At 43.2% G+C, this 12,776-nt stretch overlaps 1 protein-coding gene across 3 annotated transcripts in view; it reads right to left on the minus strand.

Annotated features, from left to right (window-relative positions):
• Nucleotides 1–12,776, minus strand: part of wdr7 (WD repeat domain 7) — a 1,110,115-nt gene that overhangs the window by 807,260 nt on the left and 290,079 nt on the right. For all 3 annotated transcript variants that reach the window (XM_072497366.1, XM_072497365.1, XM_072497364.1), the window contains one exon: nt 587–675. In XM_072497366.1, coding sequence (XP_072353467.1) covers nt 587–675 — 89 coding nt within the window. The remainder of the gene's footprint in view (nt 1–586; nt 676–12,776) is intronic.

Here is a 12,776-nt window from a genome sequence, read left to right on the forward strand (position 1 = left end):
GGAAATGGAAGAATAAGTTCAAGATTGGCTGAGTGGATTGTCTGATTTTTATGAACTACAATCTGATTTTTCTTTAATTCATCTGTCAGGTTCCATAGCTTTTCATCACCAATTTTCTCTTTCTTTAATATAACATAAAAGTTAATCAATTGGTGACATAAAAGACACATGCTGAACAAGACCTTCAGGAACGAAGAATTCACAAATTCTTCAATACATCCCACTTATTGAACTTGATCTGTATTTAGCAAAGCAAAGCAAGCATTCAATATCCACAATGAAATAGTAGAAAACCACACTACAAAATGAGACTGGATAATCTAAAGCAAACAACGTTGACATTTCATAATTACCTCTTGTGTGTTTTATATGAATCACAGAACCTAAATCTATTTGGTATATTGAAAAATTGTGATAAATATAAATATATGCACAAGCACACACTCTGCTTAACTTTGGGCTTTTAGCAGGGTAAAATAAAATTCAACAACACAAGACAGATAAGGAATCATTTCACAGACTGCATTTAGCCTTCCCCCTGTCATTTTAATGCTGTGCTCCTCTCCAAGCTTTGCTTTGTAGTTACCTTGTTTGATCTGTCCCTGTATTGTACTGGAGGAGACTGGAGGGGAAGGCTTCCCTTTAGTCATCTCTAGGGTGCTTGGTTTCTGTGGTCTGCAAGGAATAACAATCAAATATTAATTACAGACTTTCAGAATAGGTCAGGCCTGCTTGATGTGCAGGGTTTGAAGCTCTACTATATCAGTCATATATTCTAAGTTTTAGTGTCTTCCCATCTCGTCCACAAATCACTGAGTAACAATAGCCTTATGGTTACCAACAATTTAACTTTGAAAGAAACACACAAATCACGGAAAATTGTTCTCCGCAATAGTCCGGAACAAAAATACATCCAAAGGGATACCCCAGACTACATGTTGAAGGTATTTATCATTTATTAAAACTACATCAGTTAAGTCCTCTGTTTATGTGGTGCCATGCCAGATGGCCATTGTGAACACAACAGTATCAGGAAAGATAAGTTTAATGCAGGCAATTATTATAGACTTCCTACATATACCATGAAGAGAAATAAATCATTGTTAAGACCTGATCTTCAGCCTGAAGAGCAAATTTTTTTTTTTTTTCAATAGAAAGCTAAAACTCTGTGGTGCATTCAAATGGAAATGGGTTTTTGGTAATAAAATGTAGTTCCTGAAAATAAAAATGTTATTTGGGGAAAGTAGCATTTATTTTAGTTTTGTCTAGAATTTAGTCAAACTTTAATTGCAGCTTGCACAAAATAATAAATTTGGTTTAGTCTTTAGTTACAATAATTTAGCTTCAGTTTTGCCAAAAGCTTAATTTTGGTCTTCCATATTTTGCAGTTTTTCTTACCAATATGTTTTGAAAAGTGTTATCTTTGCTGTTTCACTTCTTTCAGCAATAATCACCTGGCCACTAAATTGTAATAATTATGCCTTTCAAGCCTTCCCTAAATTAACGAAGAACAGTGGCCTCTGGTGCAAGTACCATGGGAGATCTTCCCATGCAACTTAAGCATTCAGAAATACACGTGACACAAAATACACCATTTCAATTACTTCATCAATAAAACGTCATGACTGGCATGGGCATATAATGCTTATAAATATTGTTAATTCAGCCGATAAACAATCACAACTACGTGCTGAAGCTTATACAGGTTCTCGGTTATGTAGTGTAATTTTTGCTCCATTATTTAATAGAATCTAGAGTCATTTGTTGTTTCTGTGTGGCTGCTTCATACGTAAAAGGCAATTTTGCACTTAACAAAACATGAACCTCATCAGCTGCACTCTGCGTATGGCTACACACTTTATTCGGCAACAACTTAAGATTCATATAATCTTCACGTAAAAGAAATTCACAAAACTTTACAAGGGGGAAAAGCTGGAAATCAAGCAAAGCCAATAACATAGGGTTGACCAAACTTTCAGGCAATCCGAGAAGCACAGGACAGATTTTAAAAATATTTCAGTAGACAAGAGGAACAGAAAGGCAAAAGCAGCTTTCGAACGTATTCCGGAAATCAAGGGCATGGCAAATGAATTAATCTGATGATGAAAGAGTATAAGCAGTAGACTCAACTTCATTTGTACAGTGGAGGCAGTAAAGCGTAGGTTCACTAGATTGGTTTTATAGGATGGGAGGGTTGTCCACTGTTGAAAGGCTGAGTGAATTGGGTCTATATTCCCTAGAGTTAAAAAATGAGAGGTGATCTCTTCAAAATGTAACATTTCTGAAGGGGTTTGACAGGGTAGACAATATCAGGTTCTTTTCCCTGGCTGGGAATTCTACAACGCAGGGGAAATGGCTCAGCATGAAGTTTATCATTCAGGACAGAGATGAGGAGAAATTACTTCACTCAAAGGGTTGCAAACCTTTGGAATTCTCTACTCCAGAGGGTTGAGATTGCTCCATCATGGAATATATTTAAGGTTGGGGTAGAATGATTTTTGATTGCTCAGGGAACCATGAGAAATGGGGAGTCGGCAGGAAAATGGAGTTGAAAACTGAAATCACCTGCAATCATGCTGAATTGTGCAGCAGACTTAACGGTCTACTCTTATCTCTTGTGCGTTTCCACAACCTCAGAATGTCTGAAAATTTGGTACATCTAAAGGAATGCCATCGCAGTAACATACGAAATACACAGCTAACTTGGACAAAAGCTTCCACAAACAAGAATTGATCAGATCATTTGTTTTAGATGTTCGAGGGGGATATTATGTACAGAAAGCACTCCCCTGCCTTTCATGATTCCAAGAGAGCAGGCATGACTTTGGTTTAGTGTCATATGCGGAAGACAATGTAGCATTCCCATAGTAGCTCAGCATCATGGAATGATTACAGCACAAAAGGAGGCCTTTTGACCAGTCTTGTCCATGTTGGCTCTCTGGAAGGTCAACTCACCTAGTCCCCATCTCACAACTTTTCGCTTTAACACTTTGTTTTATCACTTCATATAATGATCCATTTATCTCTTGAAGACCACAATTGAACCAACCTCCACCACACTTTGATGCAAAGCATTACAGGTCCTACCCCTGACCATTTCATGTCAAGATTGCATTTCTTACCAATCGTCTTATATCACATCCTCTGCTTGCTGACCCTTCCACCAAGCACAACAATTTCTCCACATTTGACTGCTCAGAAGTCTCATGGTTTTGAAAACCTCCATCAAACATCTCCCTTATCTTCTCCTCTCCAAGAAGAACAGTCCCAGATTCTCCAATTTATCCACGGAACTCAAGTTCCTCATCCCTGGAACCATTCGTGTGAATCTTTTCTGCATTCTCCCTAACGCCTTCACATCCTTTCGAAAGTTTAGTACCCGTAATGGACACAACAGTCACAGCCAGGATTTTATAAAGGTTGTACTCTATGTCCCGAGAATAATTTATGGTCAGATTGCTCATTCCTGAACCCCCTTTTATTTGATATTGTGGCTCCTCAATCTTCCCTCCAAAATTAATCACTTCACACATCTCCACATTTCATCTGCCACTTGTCCATCCATTTCACCAGCCTAAGTCCTCTCTTCGTTCATGCCTATCTACCTCAATTGTTCTACACTAAATATTAGGTTATTGATATTGTTACAATTTCAGTTGATGTTATAACTGGACGGGAAGATCTCAGAATGGAACCCTGGCTCAAAAGACCATAACTTTTACTTTTGTTTCTAAACAGGGAGGAAGAGGCTCACAGGACCGTTAATTAGTTTTAACAACATGAAAAATATTTATTAAACATGAAAAAATTGGATGTGAATACATTACGTCTTTAGTTGAACAATTACACACCGGTTTTAAGATTAACCTGGATTACAAAGTACATCTTAAGCTACAATGGTCTCATTAACACAACGTCCCTTTTCGGCACACATGACGACTGTGGTCAAATAAATGCACTCTACTCTGAACCCAAGTTAGTGTCTGTAGATTTCTCCTCAGAAACCTCCCAAATGATTGTTATACAGTGATCCACCTTATCTCACTGAACTCCGGCTTCAACACGAGATATTTCAAATTCCGTTTTCAAATCTTCTTTTAAATTATGCTTTCCCTCCACTGCTTGAATCAAGGTTTCACTTTCAGGTTTTACATCTCTCCCTTCAAGTTTCCTTCGTCACAAACTCAGAGAACCTTGCACCAATTTCCACAATTATTTCACATAATGTCTCTCAAACTGCACTAATTTCTCACAAACTTCAGCACTTCTGCAGGCACCTTTCTGGCCTTTCAGGATCCTATACATTTTCAACTCTGTGATTTCACTGAACAGCAATCTGTTCTGGTTTTTAGTTTGCTTAACTCCAGACTTATTGGAAACTTCTCATCATTTCTCGTTTCCTTACCAAGCTGGACTTTAGATGTTTCCTTCACCATTACTCCAGTGTATGGCTTTTCTTCTAGTAAAGCTGCGAGAGATGTGCCCCCTTTAGCCTCCTATAATTAACTGTTTCTAGCAGAGTTGTGAGAGCTGCCTGCAAAGTACTGTACACACCCGTCTGCATTAACGGAGCCTAGGTGCGCCCAGGAAGGGAACAGACCACGGGATCCAGCCCAACCTGCCTCAGGAAGTCCCTGCCCACGACCCAGGACCCCTGAAATGGCGGAGACCCCGCGCGAGGACCCAAACGCGCTGCAAGGTATTCCCGCGCCCGCAGAACGCTGGGACCCATCCGGATCGCAAACATGCCCCCCTAGCAACCCCTCTACCTCAACCAGCGCCCGGGACCCTGCCAGACACGACCCCAGATACGTAAACAGTGCCCTGGTCCCCACCAGACGCAACCACCTACTTTCCACATGAGCTGACATCTGCCATCGGATCCCAGGATCATACAGCAGCAGCCGCCGACCGAGCAAGCGAGGGAAACGCGGCGGTCTGCAGGTTAGACTGAAGCAACGCGGTTTCAAGTCCCCTTTCCCCAGCATACTCCTGGCAAACGTCCAAGCGATCTAAAACAAGCTGGATGAACTTAACGCCAGACTTAGCTCTCAGAGGGAAGTAAGAGACTGCTGTGTGCTCTGTTTCACAGAGGCATGGCTCACCCCTGCCTCACCGGACTGTGCCTTACAACCTTAAGGCTTCTCAATTCACCGGGCAGACCGCACGGCATCATCAGGCAAAGCGAAGGGTGGAGGGGTTTGCCTCCTCATCAACACCTCCTGGTGCTTGGATGAGGCGACTCTGGCGACCTACTGCTCCCCAGACCTATAATACCTGACCGTGAAGTGCCACCCATATTATCTTCCACGTAAGTTCACTTCAGCCATCATCACAGCGGTCTACATCCCACCCCAGGCAGAAGTGAGGAAGGTGGTGGACAAACTATACACAGTAATAAACAACTATGAAACAGAACACCCGGAGGCCTTGTTCATCGTGGCCGGAGACTTCAACAAGGACAACCTCAAGAGTGTACTGCCAAAATTCCACCAGCACATCTCCTGTCCCACCAGAGGCGACAACACACTTGACCACCGCTACTCAAAAATCAAGGGCGCCTACCGTTCCATCCCCCGACCGCACTTTGGGAAATCAGACCATAAGACGGTGCTCCTTCTACCGGCATACAAGCAGAAACTCAAGCGGGAGAATCCAGCTAAGAAGTTTGTGCCGTGCTGGTCCGAGGAGACAGAAGAGCTCTTACGTGAATGCTTAGGGACAGTGGACTGGTCCATATTAAAGAACTCAGCGACCAACTCAAATGAGTATGCCACCACCGTCACAGACTTCATCAGCAAATGTATGGACGACTGCGTGCCAAAGAAAGCAGTAAGTGCGTTCCCCAACCGGAAACCATGGCTCAATCGCGAGATTGACTCCCTACTGAAGGACAGATCTGAGGCGTTCAAGGCAGACGACCCTGACCTATACAAGAAATCCAGGTACGACCTCCGCAAAGCCATCAGAGATGCCAAGAGAGAATATCAAACCAAGCTAGAGTCACAGACAGACTCTCGGCGGTTGTGGCAAGGGCTAAACAACATAACGGGCTACAAAGCGAAGCCGAACAGTATTTCTGGCAGCAGCGCACCCCTCCCCGATGAACTCAATGCATTCTATGCTCGGTTCGAGCAGGTAATCAACAATCCACTGTTGAGTGCCCCAGCAGCCCATAATTCACCCATACCCACCATCACAGCTTCCGAAGTCAGATTGGCCTTCCTGAAAGTGAACCCTCAGAAGGCGATGGGCCCGGATGGGATCCCTGGTCGTGCACTCAGAGCCTGCGCGGACCAGCTGGCAGAGGTATTCGCGGACATGTTCAACCTGTCCCTACTCCACTCCGAGGTCTCCACCTGCTTCAAGAAGACGACCATCATACCGGTACCAAAGAAGAACCATGCAACGTGCCTCAATGACTACCGGCCAGTGGCCCTGACTCCAGTCGTAATGAAGTGCTTCGAGAGGTTGACCATGAAGCGCATCACCTCCATACTCGCAGAACGACTTTATCCACTGCAATTCGCATATCGCTGCAACCGGTCCACATCAGACACCATTTCCCTGGCCCTACACTCATCCCTAGAGCATCTCGAAAACAAGGACTCCTACATCAGACTCCTATTCATTGACTACAGCTCCGCCTTCAACACCATAATCCCAGCAAAGCTCATATCAAAGCTCCAAAACCTAGGACTTGGCTCCCCACTCTGCAACTGGATCCTCGATTTTCTGACCAACAGATCACAATCAGTAAGAATGAACAACAACACCTCCTCCACAATAGTCCTCAATACCGGGGCCCCGCAAGGCTGCGTACTTAGCCCCCTACTCTAGTCCCTGTACACACATGACTGCGTGGCAAAACTTGGTTCCAACTCCATCTACACGTTTGCTGACGATACGACCATAGTGGGCCGGATCTTGAATAACGACGAGTCCGAATACAGGAGGGAGATAGAGAATCTAGTGGAGTGGTGCAGCGACAACAATTTCTCCCTCAATGCCAGCAAAACTAAAGAGCTGGTAATTGACTTCAGGAAGCAAAGTACTGTACCACCCCTGTCAGCATCAACGGGGCCGAGGTGGAGATGGTTAGCAGTTTCCAATTCCTAGGGGTGCACATCTCCAAAAATCTGTCCTGGTCCACCCTCGTCACCGCTACCACCAAGAAAGCACAACAGCGCCTATACTTCCTCAGGAAACTAAGGAAATTCGGCAGGTCCACATTAACCCTTACCAACTTTTACATATGCATCATAGAAAGCATCCTATCGGGCTGTATCACAGCCTGGTATGGCAACTGCTCGGCCGAGGACCGCAAGAAACTTCAGAGAGTCATTAACACCACCCAGTCCATCACACAAACCTGCCTCCCATCCATTGACTCCATCTACACCTCCCGCTGCCTGGGGAAAGCGGGCAGCATAACAAAGATCCCTCCCACCCGGCTTACTCACTCTTCCAACTTCTTCCATCGGATAGGAGATACAGAAGTCTGAGAACACGCACGAACAGACTCAAAAACAACTTCTTCCCCACTGTCACCAGACTCCTAAATGACCCTCTTATGGACTGACCTCGTTAACACTACACCCTGTATGTTTCATCCAATGCCAGTGCTTATGTAGTTACATTGTATATGTTGTGTTGCCCTATTATGTATTTTCTTTTATTCCCTTTTCTTCTCATGTACTTAATGATCTGTTGAGCTGCTCGCAGAAAAATACTTTTCACTGTACCTCGGTACACGTGACAATAAACAAATCCAATCCAGGTGGAGATGGTTAACAGCTTCAAATTCCTAGGAGTACACATCACCAAAAATCTGTCCTGGTCCACCCACATCGACCACCAAGAAAACACATCAGCGCCTATACTTCCTCAGGAAACAAAGGAAATTTGGCATGTCCACACTGACTCGAACCAACTTTTACAGATGCACCATAGAAAGCATCCTATCTGGCTGCATCACAACCTGGTATGGCAACTGCTAGGCCCAAGACCACAAGAACCGTCAGAGAGTCGTGAACACAGCCCATCACACAAACCCACCTCCCATCCATTGACTCCATCTACGCATCCCGCTGCCTGGGGAAAGCGGGCAGCATAATCAAAGACCTCTCCCACCCGGCTTACTCACTCTTCCAACTTCTTCCATCGGGCAGGAGATACAGAAGTCTGAGAACACGCAAGAATAGATTCTAAAACAGCTTCTTCCCCGCTGTTACCAGACTCCTAAACGACCCTCTTATGAACTGACCTGATTAATATTACTCTCCTGTATGCTTCATCCGATGCCGGTATCTATGTATTTGCATTGTGGACATTGTGTTGCTCTTTTTTTATAATTTTATTTTCATGTACTAAATGATCTGTTTGAGCTGCCCGCAGAAAAATACTTTTAACTGTACCTCGGTACACGTGACAATAAATAAATTCAAATTCTCTCACTCCCTATCTCCAACTGCAATAAAATTAGCTAAACTAAAATTTAAAAGCTTCTTTACAAGGTCCCTGGTGCTAAGTAACCACTGCTGGTTTATTTACTCTTCATATTGTAGCCCTTTCCAAGCACAATAGAATCACAGTTGGAATTGAAACCAACTCCGACACATACAAACACCTTTGCCCAGCATAAATCTAACTACAACTTCCTGGTACAGAAACATTAAATTAAACCCACTGAAAATTATACCTGATTTCTAATGTTTACCAACACAAATACGTATCCCTTATAACTACCTTTATTTTCCTAATAATATAGATAGAAAAAAAGCAATGGTCCCAACAGCAACTCTACTATAAACCTTCCTCCAGCCCAAAACACAATTGTTTGCCACCCCTGCTTTGCTTCCCATCACTGCACCAACTTCCTATCCATCCTTCCACTGTCCTATTTTATGGGCTTTGTCTTTGCTGTCAAGCCTGTTTGAGGCATTTTATCCATGCTTTTCGGGTCCATGTACACCACGTCAACTGCATTATCCTCATCAACCCACTCTTGTTATCACATCAGAAAAGCTTTTTGCACAAGGGTGTAATACTAGAAATTTTCCAGTCCTCTGGCACCGCCCATGAGTCGAACGTGACTGAAAAATTATGATCAGAGCCTTCACAATTTCCACTCTCCCTTCAATATCCTTGGACATATTATATTCAGTTCTAGTGACTTTAAGCACAGCCAGCCGACCTTACATTTCACAAAATAAGGCAGAGAGAAATGGTCATGGGTCACAAGAGGGAAGGAAGTTGGGCTTGGAAATGAAAGATGAATTAAGATTCCATACCTCTAAACTTGGCCCAACCAAGCAGCTGCGTACACTGATTAAATCAATTCCCAAAGACCAGTGGGTGCTGGCCAAAGCCAAAGTGGATGACGTTTTGTCTTTGTCAATATTAATTTCAATTCACCCATTACTCAATGTCATGCAATGTCAGTTAAATAGTGAGACAATAATCTTGATATCAAACGGAGGTGTTGTAGAGGAAGAGCTCATTTTAACATATATTGGGAAGCCGCTCACATGCTCCCAAATGATATCAATAAGGGATAAACTATCAAAGGAGGAAGAGTCAAAAGATAAAGTTCATCATACACCAGACTGACAGCACAGGCAATAGAGGCAAAAATAAAAGTTAAATGGAGGCAATGTCTACATTCAGAAAGGTGCTAGGGAGACAAATGGGGGCGGTGAGACCAGTACAAACTGGACGGTCTGCACCTGGGCAGGACTGGAAACGATGTCCTAGGGGGGGGTGTTTGCTAGAGCTGTTGGGGAGGGTTTAAACTAATGTGGCAGGTGGATGGGAACCGATGCAGGAAGTTGGAAGATAGTAAAACAGGGACAGAAACAAAAGGCAGTAAGGGGGAAAGTGTAAGGCAGAGAAGCCATAGTCAAAAATCAAAAAGGGCAACAGTACAAGGTACAGTGACTGAGGGGAGCTCAGTGAATAGGCCCAGTAATACTGAAAGGAATAAAACGGGAAGTAAAAACATTAATGGTAAGTGACGTGGCAGGTTGTTACATGAAGATATGGGTTCAATGACAAGGAAAATTAGGAGAAAGGTTAAGAGGAAATATAACTTAGGAGAGGTTACTGATCGAGGTGTTAAGATTCAAAACAGAGGTAAAAAAAAGCCAACATAAGTGTACTTTACCTGAATGCTCTTAGTATTCAGAATAAGGTAAATGAGTTGATGGCGCAAATCATCGTGAATGACTATGATTTAGTGGCCATTACTGAAACATGGTTAAAGGATGGTCACGACTGGGAGTTAAACATCCGAGGGTATCAAACTATTCGGAAGGACAGAGTGGATGGTAAGGGAGGTGGTGTAGCTCTGTTATTTGAGGATGACATCCGGGCAATAGTAAGGGATGGCAACGGTGCTATGGAGGATAAGGTTGAATCCGTTTGGGTGGAAATCAGGAATAGTAAGGTGAAAAAGTCACTGATAGGAGTAGTCTTTGGCCACCAAACAGTAACATTATGGTGGGGCAGGCAATAAACAAAGAAATAACGGATGCATGTAGAAATGGTACAACAGTTATCATGGGGGATTTTAATCTACATGTCGATTGGTTTAACCAGGTCAGTCAAGGCAGCCTTGAGGAGGAGTTTATAGAATGTACCCGCGACAGTTTTCTAGAACAGTATGTAATGGAACCTACAAGGGAACACGCGGTCCTAGATCTGGTCCTGTGTAATGCGACAGGATTGATTCATGATCTCATAATTAGGGATCCGCTCGGAAGGAGCAATCACAATATGGTGGATTTTAAAATACAGATGGAGGGTGAGAAGGTAAAATCAAACACTAGTGTTTTGTGCTTAAACAAAGGAGATTACAATGGGATGAGAGAAGATCTAACTACGGTAGACTGGGAGCAAAGACTTTATGGTGAAACAGTTGAGGAACAGTGGAGAACCTTCCAAGCGATTTTTCACAGTGCTCAGCAAAAGTTTATACCAACAAAAAGGAAGGACGGTAGAAAGAGGGAAAATCGACCATGGCTATCTAAGGAAATAAGGGAGAGTATCAAATTGAAGGAAAAAGGATACAAAGTGGCAAAGATTAGTGGGAGACTAGAGGACTGGGAAATCTTTAGGGGGCAACAGAAAGCTACTAAAAAAGCTATAAAGAAGAGTAAGATAGGTAATGAGAGTAAACTTGCTCAGAATATAAAAACATATAGTAAAAGTTTCTACAAATATATAAAACAAAAAAAAGAGTGGCTAAGGCAAATATTGGTCCTTTAGAGGATGAGAAGGGAGATTTAATAATGGGAGATGAGGAAATGGCTGAGGAACTGAACAGGTTTTTTGGGTCGGTCTTCACGGTGGATGACAGAAATAACATGCCAGTGACTGATAGAAATGAGGCTATGACAGGTGAGGACCTTGAGAGGATTGTTATCACTAAGAAGGTAGTGATGGGCAAGCTAATGGGGCTAAAGGTAGACAAGTCTGCTGGCCCTGATGGAATGCATCCCCGAGTGCTAAAAGAGATGGCTAGGGAAATTGCAAATGCACTAGTGATAATTTACCAAAATTCACTAGACTCTGGGGTGGTCCCGGCGGATTGGAAATTAGCAAACGTGACACCACTGTTTAAAAAAGGAGGTAGGCAGAAAGCGGGTAATTATAGGCCAGTGAGCTGAACTTCGGTAGTAGGGAAGATGCTGGAATCTATCATCAAGGAAGAAATAGCGAGGCATCTGGATGGAAATTGTTCCATTGGGCAGACGCAGCATGGGTTCATAAAGGGCAGGTCGTGCCTAACTAATTTAGTGGAATTTTTTGAGGACATTACCAGTGTGGTAGATAATGGGGAGCCAATGGATGTGGTATATCTGGATTTCCAGAAAGCCTTTGACAACGTGCCACACAAAAGGTTGCTGCATAAGATAAAGATGCATGGCATTAACGGTAAAGTGGTAGCACGGATAGAGGATTGATTAATTAATAGAAAGAAAAGAGTGGGGATTAATGGGTGTTTCTCTGGTTGGCAATCAATAGCTAGTGGTGTCCCTCAGGGATTAGTGTTGGGCCCACAATTGTTCACAATTTACATAGATGATTTGGAGTTGGGGACCAAGGGCAATATGTCCTTATTTGAGAAAGGACGTACTGGCACTGGAGGGTGTGCAGAGGAGGTTCACTAGATTAATCCCAGAGCTGAAGGAATTGGATTACGAGGAGAGGTTAAGTAGACTGGGACTGTGTTCGTTGGAATTTAGAAGGATGAGGGGGGATCTTAGAGAAACATATAAAATTATGAAGGGAATAGATAGGATAGACGTGGGCAGGTTGTTTCCACTGGCGGGTGAAAGCAGAACTAGGGGGCATAGCCTCAAAATAAGGGGAAGTAGATTTAGGACTGAGTTTAGAAGGAACTTCTTCACTCAAAGGGTTGTGAATCTATGGAATTCCTTGCCCAGTGAAGCAGAAGAGGCTCCTTCATTAAATGTTTTTAAGATAAAGATAGATAGTTTTTGAAGAATAAAGGGATTAAGGGTTCTGGTGTTTGGGCCGGAAAGTGGAGCTGAGTCCACAAAAGATCAGCCATGATCTCATTGAATGGCAGAGCAGGCTCGAGGGGTCAGATGGCCTACTGCTGCTCCTAGTTCTTATGTAAATTGCAGGAAAAGAAATATTGAAGCGGGTGACGTTGCTGAAGACAATGGAGAAGTGAAGTTGAGGAGAAACATCTAGTCATGGTCACAGTCACATAGATCTTGACCATAACTGACCAACACGGTCTCAGC

The sequence above is a fragment of the Scyliorhinus torazame genome, chromosome 3 (assembly GCF_047496885.1).
Source record: "Scyliorhinus torazame isolate Kashiwa2021f chromosome 3, sScyTor2.1, whole genome shotgun sequence".
In the NCBI taxonomy this organism is placed as follows: Eukaryota; Metazoa; Chordata; class Chondrichthyes; order Carcharhiniformes; family Scyliorhinidae; genus Scyliorhinus; species Scyliorhinus torazame.